This window comes from Scardinius erythrophthalmus (assembly GCF_964197995.2).
Source record: "Scardinius erythrophthalmus genome assembly, chromosome: 22".
NCBI classification, from domain to species: domain Eukaryota; kingdom Metazoa; phylum Chordata; class Actinopteri; order Cypriniformes; family Leuciscidae; genus Scardinius; species Scardinius erythrophthalmus.
The window spans coordinates 8,252,947-8,270,539 of record NC_138242.1 but is presented as its reverse complement, the minus strand read 5'-3'; the positions used below and the strand labels follow the sequence as shown (position 1 = coordinate 8,270,539).

General features: G+C 36.8%; 1 protein-coding gene across 1 annotated transcript in view; it reads left to right on the top strand.

Annotated features, from left to right (window-relative positions):
- Positions 1-17,593, top strand: part of dpp6a (dipeptidyl-peptidase 6a) — a 202,992-nt gene that overhangs the window by 168,203 nt on the left and 17,196 nt on the right. Inside the window, exons 9-17 of the mRNA XM_081352579.1 lie at positions 4,898-5,052; positions 5,133-5,230; positions 6,124-6,247; positions 6,521-6,559; positions 7,107-7,214; positions 8,510-8,601; positions 10,181-10,228; positions 10,311-10,429; positions 11,648-11,695. Of these exons, the coding sequence (XP_081208705.1) occupies positions 4,898-5,052; positions 5,133-5,230; positions 6,124-6,247; positions 6,521-6,559; positions 7,107-7,214; positions 8,510-8,601; positions 10,181-10,228; positions 10,311-10,429; positions 11,648-11,695 (831 nt within the window). The remainder of the gene's footprint in view (positions 1-4,897; positions 5,053-5,132; positions 5,231-6,123; positions 6,248-6,520; positions 6,560-7,106; positions 7,215-8,509; positions 8,602-10,180; positions 10,229-10,310; positions 10,430-11,647; positions 11,696-17,593) is intronic.

The following is a 17,593-nucleotide window of genomic DNA, read 5'->3' as shown; positions in this document are numbered from 1 at the left end:
ATGGGTTGGTCTGAAGCAGCTACATTACTCATAGGTGTGGTTTGGACGTAACGTGAAATAAACCAATTTATGTGAGCATCATCTCACATTCCCTTTAAAAGCAGGCGCGTTTGTTCCATGGCGGATAACTATTATAACGGGGGATTTGCCAGGCGCACGCCAAGAGCGGTTCATAGCCGAGGAGACCGCCGTTCTCGTCAGGGCCGTAAAAGACAGAGAAGTGACATTGTATGGGGATGGGAGAAACCCACCCAAATTAGCTTTGATTAAACAGGCGTAACATAATTTGGGTAAATGTGTAAGCTAGATTTATGCCTATTTTTTCACATCTTCATGTACACCACAATGATTTCCCTCATGTGGAATAATTTTCCTTGTAATTATGTATAGTTTGCAAAAATGGCAACTGCTGCGTCTGTGTCGATGAGAGAAGCAAAGTGTATGCGTGTTGTGCATACGCAACATTATGGCCAAGCATGCGCCCTTAAAATAGCATCTGAACGCGCCACTGACTTTAGACTAGGTTTTTCCTGGTCTGTGGCAGAATTGTTTTCTGGAACTGCAAAATAGCACCGGGGAACGTTTGCGCCGGAACACGCCTCCTCTTTTCAGTTGCGTAGTTGTCTTCATCAAAAAGATCTTCATTTGTGTTCCAAAGATGAACGAAATTGAGTAATTAATGACAATGTCTAATGACAAAATGAACAGAAAAACTATCCCTTTAATTGTTAGACAACCTAACCACTAGTTTCGATTATCCATCCATGTTGGGCAGGATGCAAGTTGTTATGTAGTGTAAGTCGTTAAGAACACCACTGGTGCAATGACATGCAGTAGCCTAGTGTTCGTAATGACAAATGGCTTCAGTTGAGTGATTGTGTTAGCTTGTGCTAGTGGAGCTGATAAGACCTCTACAGACCTTCATCCTCATTGGATTATCTTCTCAATGAACTCCAGCTAATTAAGTTGCTAATGGTTTGTTAGGAGCCTGTTATTATCCTGATGAATCCAGTGAAGGTGATGAACAATGCTAAAGTCATGTTTGTTAGGGCTTATTTGAATTTAAATGAGAAACTTACAGACATAGAAAGACGTGTGGAATGTGAACAGTGGACATGCTCGATTGATCTCTCATTGGTGCAGTATGAAGTGAAGTATGATGTTCTAATACATGTTCTCAATTTGTAGATTGCCTGAGGATATTTAGGCTAGAAAATGTGACAACTCACACACAACTAACGTGTATGTCCATGGTAAACAGGCAGCAGCTTTAAAACCTAGTCAGCTGCTTCCTTGTTTATTGTCTACACACACACAAGTCTTCCTGATGAATATTCACACCCAAAGAGAAAAAGCTTAGTGAAAATCTTTCAAGTTTTCTCTTTGAACAAATTACACCATGTAGGCCCAGTTGTTTTTCAGGACAAAGGATGCATTGAATGCATTGATCTTTTTTTTTTTTTATAGTGAAATTTGTAGCAAAACTTCTGATGTGATAGACATAAAGCAATGTTCTAAACAAATTTGGACATCACAAGAGACTGATTACAAATGCATTTCATGGGCAGCTCATCAAACCTATTTTGGTCACTCACAGCTCACACGCCTGATGTTAGCATGCTAATGGCTTGATACTTTTAACAAATATATATAACCAAATAACCAAAACTAACCAATTACTTTTTGTATGGAAACCTGTTTCTGCCACAGAATAGATAAAATAAATAAATAAAAGGTAATTGTTTCCCAATTTTAAGAAAATGAATCAGAATTGTGAGATGTTTACTCAAAGTTGCAAGTTATAAGCTTGAAATTGCAAGGGAAAAAATCGCAAGATATGAACTCATAATTAAAAAAAAAGAAATCACATCTGTCTGTTTAATAAATTTAATAAATAAGTTTAGTCAATTCTGGCAAGGTCTGACCTGCAAGATAAAAAATGTGAATTTTGAGAAAAATAGTCAGAATTGTGAGATGTTAACGCACAATTGCAAGAAATAAACGTAGAATTGTGTGTTATACGTAAACTTGCAATTCTGAGTAAAAAGTCTGAATTACGAGAAATTAAGTAAAAGTTGTGATGAAAACGTTTCACGATGCATTGTGGGATTGCCTTTCCATAATGCTGCTTAGCTTTTTGCCCTATTTGGAATAGCCTGTACACAAGGGCACGTCAAATGTTTTGTTGGTTTTTAGAATGAAGAAAAGATGATGGAAATGCTCAGTCTGAACAGTAAAGTTTCAGCTCATTCACCTACAGCTGTGTCCTCTGATTAAAGGACAAGTGTAAGAGGACTGTGTGTGTGCTGGACGCGACTTCACTGTCCTCCAGCTCTCAAAACACACACTCGTGTTTCATCTGTCATTCAGCTCTGCTATTAAACCTCCCTGTGTGAGCAATCAACAGCCCAACAAGCTTCCTGGCTCACTACTGTGAGTGTGAGTGTGTGTTTGGCATAATAAAGGGCACAGAGATACACACAGAAAACAGGAATGAGAGAGAGAGATGTGTTCGCAGAGTTTCTGACACCTTATGTCTAATGAGAGCGGTTTTTGCTGTTTTGTACAGAGATGTCTGTGGCAGGCTAGCTTTGGTTCATCCATGGGTCAGCATCTCTTTAATGATCAGATTCATTGTAAAGTTACCATGATACTCACAAGCACTTCCTCTAGAAACATCCACATCATGCTCTCTATTCAAATGTGTTATTAAAAACTTGTGTTCATTGGCATTAAAGGGCTTGTTCACCCAAAAATGTGAATCAAAGTGTTCAAGCTTCAGTTTTTAAAGATGATGTATACGGACCAAGAAGACTTGAAACACACGGGATTGTGGGATATCATTGGCAGGAAAGGATACATCTATACTAAGTTCAAAGGCCAACCAAATGGAAGCATCCATTTTAACTGAAAAGGCAAAAATTACGGTTTTGGAACGAGCCAACATTAAGCTCAACATTAAGTACACAGATGAAATGAGAAGATGAGACTTAAACTTACAGTATCTAATATGAAAATAAAAAAATACAGCATGTAATATTAAAACAAATCATATTTCCAAATATCTGATACAAATGAAAGTAGTTTGGAAATCCACAGCTTATATATCAAGTATATAAAATGTCAAGTACAAAGAGTTATGTTACTCTAACAACTTAGAAATGTAGCCTTTTAAATTTGTACACTGTATAATTGGACATGAATTTGTAAAAATTAGATTACATCAAAACCCAAAACCTAGAAAACATTGAAGATTCAAGATTCAAATAAAATAGTCTTTAATCCAAATATATACAACAGGAGAACTCAGGGAAGCAGACATAACACACTTTAACATTGACGAGAACGGACACCAACTGAAAGAAACAGGGAGAATAAAGACTAGAACAAATGAGGGAGCTGATGAGATAATTAATTGGACACAGTTGAATGTAATGACTAAATAAACAGACTGAGGAAAACTAGGTCACAGGAGAGAACCGAGAACACAATGAAGGAGGGAACACAGAACTTACATGTAGCAGTATTATTAATAAACATTATTTTACATTATTTGATATGAATGTTTTTGAAAGCATTTTCTTATGCTCACCAAGGCTGTGTTTATTTGATAAAAAATACAGTAAAAACAGCAATACTGTGAAATATTACAATTCAAAATAACTGTTTTCCATTTTAATATAATTTAAAATGTCATTTATTCCTGTGATGCAAAGCTGGATTTTCAGCATCATTACCCCAGTCTTCAGTGTCCTATAATGCTTCAGAAATCATTCTAATATGCTGATTTCCTGCTCAAGAAACATTTCTGATTATTATCAATATTGAAAACAGTTAGTGAAAATATTTTTTGTGGAAACTATTATATAGTCTTCTTTGATTAATAGAAAGTTCAAAATTTATTTGAAATATAAACCTTTTGTAACCATGTAAATTATTATTGTCACATTTAATGTATCCTTGATTAATAAAAAGTATACATTTCTGGAAGATATTTAGAAGAAGAATGTCAGTAACCAGACAGTTTCTGGTCTCATTGACTTCCATAGTAGGAAAAACATATACTATGGAAGTCAATGAGACCAAACACTGTCTGGTTACTGACATTCTTCTTCTAAATATCTATCTTTCTGTTCAGCAGAAGAAAGAAATTCATAAAGGGTTGAAACAACATGAGGGTGAATATATGATGACTGAATTTTCATTTTAAAGTGGAGTATCCCTTTAAGCTAACTAAAAATAACTGTCAAACTCATCAGATGCCAACATGCTCTCTGAACAGATTTGTTCACTCACTCTCTCTGTAGCTGATGAAGTGAGCACAACTGTGCTGAACATGTGGCTTCCTGCCTATTGGAGCTCAGGAAGAGGGGTCAGACCCTATTTCCGCTGCCTTTGGTGAAGTCCAGAAATTGCTTTTTTCCCTGAGATTGTAGAAAAGAAGGGGCACTTGATGGAGAAGGCCGATTCTCTCTCTCGCTTTCACTCTCGCTTTCACTCTCGCTTTCACTCTCTCTCTCTCTCTCTCTCTCTCTCTCTCTCTCTCTCTCTCTCTCTCTCTCTCTCTCTCTCTCTCTCTCTCACCGGCCCCACTGAGATTACAGTCCGCCCTGTGATTTATGGGCCAGAACCTTCCCCGATGCCTCTGTGTGAGGGAAGCAAAGATTCATATAGAAACAGGTGGTTACGGAGAAATGCTCTTAACCGCGTCAGGTGCATCAACTGTATCCGAATGAAGATGGGAAATCTGAGTGTGTGTGTGTGTAGACGTAGCTGGAATGAGACCTGAGAGACGCTGTGTCATGGATGATTACTCTTTACTCTTCCTGCAATTATTCGAGTGATTGAACCACAGTGAAATATGACTGAGAGAAACTCCTGAATCTTTCTTGTGCAGCGGAGATCTTTAAGTCTCACATCGCACACTGGTGGTCTCCGGATGGGGCCAGGCTCGCGTACGCAACCATCAACGACACACTGGTGCCAAAAATGGAGATCCCCATGTTCACCGGCTCTGTCTACCCTACGGCGAGACAGTACCATTACCCCAAGGTAAAGACTGTGCACTACTGTAAACATAAGGAGTAGTGGTGAAGATTAAAATGTGTCATACTTGAATGTTTTTCTTCCAGGCAGGGGAGGAAAACCCTGTCATTTCTCTGTATGTGGTGAATCTCAATGGCCCACTGCACACTATTGAGATGAGAAGACCAGAGGACCAAAGAATAGGGTGGGCTGATGCATTCATTTACTTTCCAAATGTTCATTATGTGGAATTTTACAATGGATGTTGTTTGGAATTTGTTTTATTTTTTATTTTAATGCTTTGCATTCTCTCGAAACTTTGGCATTCCCTGAAAAACTTTTGTGATGGAAATGATATGAGGTTGGAGGAAAAACTATATTCCAATGCAATACTTTTGCAACAGAACACAAAAGATTTTCAATTTTTTCTCTGGGGAAAGCAACACTTTTGTGAGAGAGCTCAACAGTTTTGCAAGCGAATGCAAAAGCATTGAAATAAAATTGTTCCTATTATTTTTCCATCACCATGTGCCTTTAGGGTGATATCTTTGGGTCACACTTAAGATTAGGGTCCGATTCTCACTATTAACTATGACTTTTGCCTCAATAAATTTCTAATTACTGCTTATTAATAGTTTGTAAGGTCTAAGTTTAGGTATTTGGTAAGATTAAGGGATATAAAATATGGTCATGCAGAAAAAGGCATTCATATGTGCTTTATAAGTACTAATAAACAGCCAATATCCTAGGAATATGTATGCTAATAAACAACTAGTTTATTAGATATTATTACATAATAATATGTTTATATCAAATTTAGAAAATAGAGGAAATGAGCAACAACAACAACAACAACAACAACAACAACAACAAAAATCAGCCTGTAACCAATATGATACTTACATATTATGCATCCCTAGCTGAAAGTATCATCAAATAAGCCAAAATATCCAATAAAGGGGTGAGAATTTTGTATAGCTGTGACCGATGGGCATTTGAATTCTATGAAAACCTTTGAAAGATTCGGTCAAGGTCTAGTGATTGGATATAGTCTTTCTGCCAGAAGACATTGCTGCTTATTTCTTGTGTATATTACAGGGAATACTATGTGACTATGGTGAAGTGGGCCACAAGTACGAAACTGGCAGTAAACTGGTTGAACCGAGCCCAGAATATCTCCATCCTGACCCTCTGTGTGGCCACAACGGGTGTCTGCACCAAGGTATCCCCGGGTTTTTGAAGTATTTTCTGTGACTGTTTGACTGCATAGGTTGATTATTTCAATGACGTGAATTCACATGAACAGCACTTTAAACGCAGTAGGTAACCAGGTCACTGTATTGTTGATTGCTAAGTAAGTATTTTGTTTCATTACGAAAAAAAATGAACACAGGTTTTATTGAATTGGACTAAATGAGTCAGAAACTCTGAATCCTGCACTCTTGTAGTATTTCACTGCAATCTTGCCGTGTTTTTTGCTTGCTTTTTTCTTCAGAAACATGAGGATGAAAGTGAGGGGTGGCTGCTCAGACAGGTGAGAATTAACTTCCTCTGCCTAGACAAGGGGAAGAAATGATGGGATGTGCCATGTCAGTGTTTGTCAATGATAACAGCTTTGAATAGTCAGGAACGTTTGATGTTGTTTGTCTTATCATATTCCCCACAGTATCGTGCTTGAGCTGATATTGTTTTTCCTGATTAGTTTTTCATGTCTGTTTTTCACCAGAGGGAGAAAGTGGCCGCATGAAATGTTTTGCAATAACACGAATAAAGGATTGTGTGGCTCCTGCAGAAATAGGCCTGAGGGCTCAGACGCACTATTACATATGCACTGCATCATCATCATAATTCACAATCTAATATATGTTGTTATAGTTTTAACATTTTTGGTGTTGCTTGGAGATATACGACCGCTCTGTGCTGCAGACGCATTCCCTAGTGCTACTGTGGGTCTTATAATTCAGTAATTATGAAACTCTGCAGAGCAAACCAAATGACGAAATACTACCATGGGTGGAAAACATCACCTGATGACAGTAATAATGGTGCTGGTGTGACGTTAATGATCATTTCCCAAACAGAATGAAGAGCCGCTGTTCTCTAAAGACGGTCTGAGGCTGTTCTTCACCAGAGCAATCCCACAGGGAGGACGAGGGAAGTTCTTCCACATCTCCATGTCCATCTCACAGGTACAATCTTCAGCAAAGTGTGTTAAAGCAGGGCTACTGTATCCAGTGTAGACAGTGTCAGTAATTATAATGACTATTTGCTTTTAATGCGAAGTGACTGAACGCCAGTGGGCGGGGCCTATGGTGCGATGATGTAAAACTATTTGTCGGTGTCTTGCTCTGGAGGCAGAAATATGACATCATGTGTGACATCTCAAATCCCCCAATATCCGAACGAACTGTCTTTGGGAGCTTCATTAAATGCTTTGTTTATAATGAGGAGGACATTTTAAGCTCTGAAACTTGCAGGATGTTTGTAGGATGTTTTTCACAATTGCTAAGACATTAAACCCCATTCTCTGTATCAAATTATCAAAGGCCCAAAACCTATTTGTTGAGTAAATCACCCTGTCTGAAAAACATTAAACAAGTTCAGGCAGTTAGACACCATTTGCAAATCTCATGCTCTGATTTGCAAAACTCTAAACACATTCTCACTCGCTAAAACACATTTTGCACTTTGATGCACTCGTGTTGCAAAACAATAAACACAAGTGGCAAAAGTTAAACTACAACACAGTTCACACTTGTTTCTAATGATGTGATTAAACCAACTGTACAAAATATAAGCCATTTTAGAGTGAATTTTGGAAACAGTCTGAAAGCGAGAGGAGGCAGAGTATGTGGACGAGGAGGAAGAGGAAGAGCCAGGTGTGGACAGTGTCAAGGCTGAATCTGGAACACTAAAGGGTTTTTCCCTTTGTCTGGCAAGAGTCCTCAGCCTGGACCCAACATGAAGACATGAGGCAGAATGAATCTCTCACTGACCTTGATTTTGCTGCACAACTTCTTTAAGTGTATAGAAACATGTTTTCATTTAGAGTTTTCTTTGACCTTTTGGGCTTTTGCAAGTGCTGATTATACACACATTCCATACTATATAATGCTCAATAAAATAATTGCAGTACACACAATATATTCAGCTCACTTATTTGCGATTTCCATACTTTTTTTGTAAACAAATGTAATCAAAAGCAGAGAAATGTCAAAAGATCAGGGCATTTTGGATTTGTCATGTCATGACCCCTTTAACACAAACAAGTTTCTTCATTTTGCCAAGGCGATTGGTTTTGTGATATTTTTGAACTAATCACGTTTTTACTGTCGACAGCATTTAATTGATGATTGATTACTTAATTTCTTCAGACATGTTCATGTCTCTTTTAATGACAACACATTAATAACACTGTATTATTCACAATCTCGATTTCCATTCAGTATGACTGATGTCTGTTTAATTTGTTTTGATCATGAAGCCCAACAGCAGCACAGATTCTCTGCAGTCGATCACATCAGGAGACTGGGACGTCACGCGGGTTCTGGCATATGATGAAGACAGCCAATTAATGTGAGTGAATCCACCAACACCACACAGTGAACATCAATAATTCATTAGTCAAAGTGTACCCTTGTGAAAAAATGTTTTAAAAAAACTTGTCATGCTTTTAAGATGTACACTTACTTTGATGTGTTGATTAACATAGTAAAGCACATGCAAAGTACTTTATTGTAAATTTAACTGTACTGTTAACTGTAGCGATTTAAAGGTAATACGTTTTAAATGTACTACAGTGCAATTTCATTGTTACAAAATGTGAGAGGAAATATAGGAGGAAAAACTATATTTCAAAACTTGTGTGTTTGCCCACAAAACTTTTGTGTTCCCCCAAGAAACTTGCAATTCCATTTACATTTATTAATTTTAGTGTTGTCAAATCGATTAATCGTGATAAAAGTTTGTGTTTATATTATATATTTGTGTAAATATATTATTAATTTTGGTAACACTTTATTTTACAGTGTCCTTGTTACACATGTTACATGTAGTTACTGTAGTAATAACTATAAATGATGCATACTTACATGCAATTAACCCTAAACCAAAACATAATCCTAATCCTAACCCTAGAGTAAGTACATGTAGTTAATTATTAATACTCAAATTAGTAACAAAAGTGAATTAATTAGTACTTAAATGCATAATTACACTGTAATCCAGACACCTTAAAGTAGTGTGACCTTAAATTTATATACATCATATACATCATATATATGTATGTGTGTGTGTGCGTGTCTGTCTATATGTACATATATATGCATATATACAGTATATGTGTATAAATGTGTGTGTGTGTGTGTGTGTGTGTGTGTGTACTGTATATACACACACAGACCTATATATATATATATATATATATATATATATATATACATTTTATAATATATACACAGACATATATAATGTAATCACAAACTTTTTTGTTAATTGCAATTTAATCGATTTGATAGCACTAATTCATTTAGCAGACACTTTTAACCAAAGCGAGGAATACAACAGTCCATTAACAAGAGAAGTGCAGCGTATACAATGTATTTTCCTTTAGAATAGTACAAGCTTTTTGTGGAAAGCATTTTGAGAGCGGACACAAAGTTTCTTGAGGGAACGCAAAACATCTGAGAGAGAACACAAAAGCATTGACATATACATTTTTTCTCCCATCTCATATCGTTTTTCCATCACTATGTCCCTTTAGGGGCTCCGTAACTTTCAATAGAAATGACATTAAAGTATATTTTAGTATACAATATATGCTTGTCAGTACTTTTGGCAGTACACTTGAACCATATTTCAAAGACAATAGACATAATTATGAACTTACATACAAAGTTGTACTTAAATGCTACTCAAGTGTGTCAAAAAGCACTATAAAGTTCAGTGCTTTTTTAAATTTAATACACATTTAAACTATAATACATTTTATTTAATTGCAATTAACTTGCAAATAAGTGCCCGAAAACATTACATACATTTTGCAGTTGTATTGTGTAAAGTGTAGTCCTGTTTCACAAGCGTATAGATTCTTTGTATAGATTATACAAAGTGTTACATGTACTATGTTTTGATGTTATATTTTTTGTCTGAATAGATATTTCCTCAGTACTGAGGATGACCCTAAAAGAAGACATCTCTACAGGTACATATAAATTCGAGTCTTGGTTGATGCTGTCACAGGCTTGTTCTCGCTGACAGTGTTAATGTGTCTGTGGTTGTTCCAGCGCAGACACAGTGGGCTCCTTCAACCGCCGCTGTCTGTCCTGTGACTTCACTGACAGCTGTGGGTATGTCACTGGCTCCTTCAGTCCCAGCATGGACTACTTTCTGCTCAACTGTAAAGGTAGACATCTCTTCCTTTCTCTTTTGATGTCAGTACATGAACATTTATGTCATGTATAGTTGTAATTAGGGTTCCACTTTATTTCGATAGTCCACTTTAAACATTCTACTAGCTATAAGTAACTTTGCAACTACACGTCAACTAACTCTCATCAGAGTATTAGTAGACTGTAGACTCTTAGGTTACGGTTAGGTGTTGGTTCGGGTTAGTAGAATACAACTTATTTTTACTTGTAGTTGCCAATTTGGAGGAGAATCAAAATAAAGTGTTAGCAGATATTAAGCATACAGTCTACTAATACTCTAATGAGATTTAGTTGACATGTAGTTGCAAAGTTACTTATAGTTCTTAGAATGTCTAACTAACTACTTCTACAGAAGTGGGAAAAAATAAAGGGATGGAGACAGTGAGAGTGGACTGTTAGAGAGCACTGTGTTATTGTTCATCTGTGAAGGTTCCATGCTGCTAAGTGCATTGATTATTTGCAAGGCTTGTTTCTATAGCAGCTGAATTGTTCTGAAGGCAGTCTGGAAGGCCTGAATGCTGCTATGGTCTAATATTGAACTGTCATGAGCGAACTCCTTGAGAAATGTCGTGTTTATGATCCGTGCTGTTGTGGCACTCATAAAAGCTTCATTGCAGATGCTTGTTAACAGAAGCTTGTATGCACCTTTTTCAGTTAAGTGACACAGCAGTCTTAAAAAAAAATGTTTGGAGCACTTGTAAAACAAATGGATGAACTGTTGTTGAGTGTTTGCTGACATCTACAGCTGAAGCATAAGCTCTGATTTAATACATAATCATGCTCCTTTGACTATTACTTTTAAAAATTATTTAGGTTTTTGGTTACACTTTATTCCGATGGGCCACTTTAGACACTGTTAACTGTTTGGTTAGAGTTAGGTGTTAGGGTTTGAGCTAGTAGAAGAAGCTGACGTAATTGCAAAGTTACTTACAGTCAGTAGAATGTCTATTGGAGGACCATCACAATAAAGTGTTGACAGATATTAAGCAGACAGTCTACTAATACTCTAATGAGAGCTAGTTTACATGTAGTTGCAAAGTTACTTATTGTCAATAGAATTACTGTTTAACCAAAAAAAAAATATTTAAAAAGAAATTATTCTCAAGCAAACTTGCACAAAGTATTTGCTGGAACTATAAAAAGCAATGCATGTCTTGTATCATTATTTATTGATTGTGTTTGTGTATTGTCAGGCCCTGAAGTTCCGTATGTGGCAGTTTACAGCACCTACGACAGACAGAGTGAGTATCCAGCAGCCTTTCTCCTGTCTGTCTCGTGTGTGTGTCCATTTTTTTACACCCTTCCCTCACTAACTTCCCTCCGTCTCATTCACTCGAATGTACGTCATTGTTTATGTTGCATGAGTGCCCACTACTGGCGGAACCCTTGCAATGTGTTTAAATGGAGCAATGGAGCAGATTTATTATTTCTTTTTTTTCTTATGAATTTGTTTTACCCACCATTCTATAGGCTTGTATGTATGGTTGGGCTGTTGGAGAAAATATAAAAAAAATACACAAAAATGATAACAATACAATAAACCTTAACTGTAAAAAACAGTCAGGTACTACAAGTATTATGCAGTTAAATGTCAAAACAACTCAACTCACCTCAACAGTGCAATGTAATTATACATTACTTTGTGTAGGGTGGGGTAAACGCACAATCTGCTGTGACATCACAATCATGTTGCATTGTGTTCTATGGATCTGTTTGAAGTGTACATGTAGAGTAAACACGCTCTCTCAGTCAAAACCAAAGGGTCGAGGGTCTGTCCAAATAAACTTCCCTTGCCCACTTGATGAAGTCGAATGCACTTCAAAATGACAGTGGGGATTCCCCAAGAGGAAGTGCTTAGGGAAGTTTATGAGTGTATTTCTAAAAGTGGCGTTACACACAGCCCTAGTCAGTCTGTAACGCTCCGGGGTGTGTTTCCCGTACAACGATGTAACTCACTACTTTACTACCATAGTACGATGCATCATTGAAGAAATCAACTAGCTAGTCACGACTGTTTCCCGAAACCGTATTGTTGCAAATTGGTCGTTCAATCTTATTGGAAATGATGTCACGCACGTGGTGGAGAAAAAACTTCTTTTAATGAATCTGTTTAAGATCGAATTAATGCTAGATGTTTTGCTATAAACTACAGACATGTCATCTGAGGACTATTTTTCATTTTTCTCAGTTATTTTGCTTTATTTCCAGATTCAATCATTTGCTCGTTCTTGCGTACTAGGGCATGTTCGCACATGTGCACTTTTCGAAAATGGTGCTTTAAATCTCTTGACAAACTAAATGACATAAATGACATTTTTATGTATTCCAAATAAAAGAGACAAATTGTACTGGATGTCAGCTTGCTTTATTTTGCTCAAGATAAAGATTTGTTGAGTCCACATATCATGCAAACTAGAAACTCTGCTTCTAACCACAGGTCGAGCTCTGTCGTTCCAAACACACAACTTTGTGATGCTGTTTGCGAATGTTCATTGAAACGATGGTTTCGGGAAACACTGACTCGTTGAACTGTGCTGATAACGACGGAAGTTGCGACCATAGTTGGCAAACTATGCTTTTGGAAAACGCACCCCTGTTTAGTTCCTGTCTCTATGAAGTCCCTCTTTCTGAAAAGTGCAACGTGCTTGATTGGTCGGCTGGACCAGTGTGTTGTGATTGGTCAGCCTCTTAAAGCGTGTTCGGAAATGTCACACCCCTTTACCATAATAACCACGAGTTTCAACACACTACAACACAACTCAACCAGGCCTTGCCCCCTTTTTTTATTTTTATTTAAATGTGGAATATTGTGACGTGATTGTTTCCGGAGGAAAACTCAAGACTACAATCGAGGCGTTTCAGGGGGTTCAAAAAAATGCGTACTGATATAGAGAAAACTCCCTTTGGAGTGGAGTTTGCAGCCTTTATCATGCTAAAACAAAGTTGAAAACTGAAGCTTCTGATTTTGAACTGCATGCTCTCTCTGTACCCGTTATGTATGGGTTACCCTGAGACCACCGGGCTGCTGAGAGCAACTGGTGGAGAGAAATAGTCTCAAAGTTGAACGTACTTAAGCAAAGATGGTAGATTTCAAATTGCAGTCTTCTGGTGTTCATGAGCCAGATGAGCAAGTGCTGTTGAGATTAATTCCTTTCTACAGGTATCAGTGTCAGTGTCTGGATGAATTAGTAATAAGAGCCATTATAGACACAGACTACCGTTCAAAAGTAGTTAATACTTTTATTCAGCAAGGATGCATTACTTTATTAATTTAAAAATATCTTGAAAAAAATGTGTCATGGTTTCCACAAAAATATTAAGCAGCACAATTGTTTTCAACATTGATAATAATAATAATAAATGTTTCCTGAGCACCAAATCAGCATATTAAAATGATTTCTGAAGGATCATGTGACACTGAAGACTGGAGCAGTGATGCTAAAAATTCAGCTTTGCTGCCACAGAAGTAAGTTACGATAAAAAAATATACGCTATAGATATGTAAATCTACACAGTTAACATTTTATTTTGTGGCTCTCATCTGTACCATTATCATCCCTCCCACATTTTGGCTTCTAGCAGGTAAAGAAACTCTTTTTATGAGTGGACCATTTGTCCTATTTATGTGGTGCAGACCGATAGCAGCCGAAAGTTAGAATGGGCAGCAAATCATTGGGAACTGCTCAGAGAAAGTTTCCCACTTTTCATTTCGGTGAGAAGGTCAAACAGAACGAATAGTGACTGCAGTCCTGCAAAACTGCCAGAATATTGTGTGTGCACCTGTAGGCAATGAGGACAAACTAAATGTTTGTTAATATGTGAACAAATATAAACATGCAATATAAAAACAGACACCACATAGGGAAAAATATGTTAACATTTTAAGAAGAACGCTATTGTGTCTCTGAGCGAATGGCAATTTCTTCAGTTCAAAATAACGAAGAAAGACATGTTTTTATGAAATGTAGTGGAGGAAAAAGTGTGATATTATGATTTGGAATGTAGTGATGTATATAGGGAAGTAAAAGTAAAAATTTCCCAAAATAAGAATACTCAGATAAAGTACAGATGCTTGAAAAATGTACTTAACGAAGTAAATATGCTCCACCACTGTCCATTTTACACAGTAATGGAGTCATATTTCATTGCTGTTAAACAGAGTAAACAGTTAGTTTTAGGGGTGTAATGATATATTTTGTCAGTGATGTAACAATATATCACAGTACAAAAACGTGACAGTATGTATCATGCATACACTGAAAAAAGTGTGTTGGATTTACATGACTGAATAGTGTACATCGGTCCCACATTAATTAATTAAGATAAACAAACATAATTTGTGCATATAACTTCAACATCATAGTGTCACATTCACGTTAGTTTGGACTCTTTATGTTTTGTCATCACCTGCCTTCGTCACTCATTTGTTGTCACGGACACTAATCACATTCTGCTGTACACTCATCAGTCACCATCATTAACACCTGTATATACAGTATTTCTGTTCTGTTTCAGTTCAGTGTCCGGTATTGTCCATGTTAAGTTTGTGTTTTGCTCTCCGTTTGCCATTCTGTTGGAACTATTGAAAATAAACCTTTGTACTTAATCGTATCCGTCTTCCCATAATCGTACCCATGACACGTGGAATGAAGATTTTAAGTGACCCAATTAAGTAGTCTCAAAGTTAATTTTAAAAGTCTCTCTGACATGATTCAGGTATTCAAATTCATATATTCATTCAGCCAATAATATTTCATTTATTTTAGTGTCACACAATTGAGTTGATAGATTATAGCTCGCTATTAGCTAGCAATAACACATATTAGTATCTTAAATGCTAAGATTTACATGCTCCTTCAGCTATAGCAGTTATAAATTACTGAATCAGTCCACAGCCTAACCAAATGTTCCACTCTTTTTTTGAAAGAAATTAAATTTTAATGGTTCTAATAATTCCAATGTAATTGAACATTAAACACAATTACACACTATCCAGTCTTCTCATTTTCTCAAAAACACATAATATAACACTTATTTTCAACATTTATTCTCTTCTGCCGCCAAAATCTTGTCCGCCAAAATCAAGCCTCATGCCCCATGCCATGAATGCTGGTTTAAATGTATTCACTTTGAGAGTTGTCATGGCTGAAATCCCTTTGTGGGAGACTATTGATAAATCTGAGCAGACCGCTTTCAATGTTTTGATGGTGCCTGGGGGCTCAGTGTTTACACTTTTGGGGAAGATAAATCAATAAATGTCATCCTAATAGTAGTCCATGAACAATAAAATGGGTTAAGAGAATGTATTTTAAAATAAAATAAAAATCTCACGTACTTCACCTTTAAGCACTCAAAAGAGGGAGAAGTTCAGGAAGAAGCTCTCATTACCAACCTCTGCACAGCCGGACTCACACACACACACACACACACACTCATCTCATTGCATTATATTCCCACAGCATGTCAATTGACGAGCAGAGCTCCTCCCAGGCTTACCATAGACCGAAATGTGATTGAGTCTCCATACACACGCCTGCGCTGGCACACAGAGAGCACTCACAGATGATTGGATTATTGCCAGACATGCCATTCCTTCCATAAACTGTGACCTCTCTGTGTAAGAGGCTGGTAATTGTGTTATGTATATTATATCCTGTAAGCCCACCGATATCACAACGAGCGTGTGATTCAGTGTGACGGTCCATCACAGAAGTCATTTCACAGAACTCACATCTGTGTGTGTGTGTGTGTGTGTGTGGAATGTTTATGAACACTGTTTGTTTGCAAGTTCGTCTAAAGTTCTTGCCCTGTCATTTTGATTTTTTTTCCCATCCATCCCCTTCACTGCTGGATTCTTTCAGTAAATGCTATGTGACACCAAGGTCAAAGTCAGATGACTTACAAAGAACTCATACGGATCCTTCTCCATGTTTACATACAAATCATTGCTGTTTTTTTTTTTTTTTTTTTTAAATGTGCAGCTATGTCAATAGCACTGGTGCAATGGGAGCAAGTGTGCTTTGCTGGGCTCGAGTCTGACCATGAGCTGATAAGCCTGTCTTAAAATGAAACCATCCATCGCAATGTTCTCTTAATTGTTTTGTGCTCTTCCAAGGCTCTATCGCTGCTGCACAGATTGGAAGGTCTCTGTGTTTACAGCAGCACACATGATATCTGCTCATTTGAGTCCCTCTCTATCAGAAATGCCAGATGCTCACGGCCTCTCACAACCTCTGAACATCTACAACTGGTTATCCTGCAACTGTTTCTCCTTTCTGTCCCAGAGCAATTAGCTGCTCGTTTCAGCGTGTTTGAGGAGGTTTTGTGCTTGCAGATACTTAGTTTGAGATAAACAATGGATTTTTCCTTGATTTGTTTAAAAGTTCTTAAAGGAATAGTTCTCCCTAAAATTACATTTATTCTATAATGCAATAATTATATAATGCATTTGAAACAAGTATAAGTACTGTATCTGTAAGGAGATGTTTAGCAGAATGTTCACGCTGCTATTTCTTATTGAGACATATATTAAAACAAAACACCATAAAAGTTATAGTCATATTTTATCTTTAAAGAAATATTACATTTTCAATACAAGTTAAGCTAAATCGAAAACAATTGTGGCCTAATTTTGATGAATCTTTACTTATCTCTCCTTTCCTTTACAAAAATGGAGGTTACAGAGCCTCTTAAAATTGAAGTAAATGACAAAGCAGCAATGTAAAGGTTATTATCTGTTAAAAGTTGTGTTTTCTTATTATTTTAGCTATTATTTGTCATTTTTACATTTTAGAATTTAAGGTGTCAGCTGCTATCTTGGCAACAGTGTTGTAACTGGCTATAACTGTGCACATAAAATGTTTTACACTAAAAACACTTGCATTGATTATAGTCTGTTTAACAGTGAGTATTTTACAAATTGTTTACAAATTGGCCCCATTAACTTCAATTGTAAGTGCCTCCATGCATGCAACATTTGTGATGTTTTTAAAGAAAAGGAGAGAAGTCTAAATGTATTTGAGATAGTCAACATAATACTGGAGCCTGGAATGTTCCTTAAGAGTAACAGACCAACATTTAAGTCATTATTTACAGAAAATATTTCCCTCTGCCATACCTTTTATATCTAATTTGCTCTT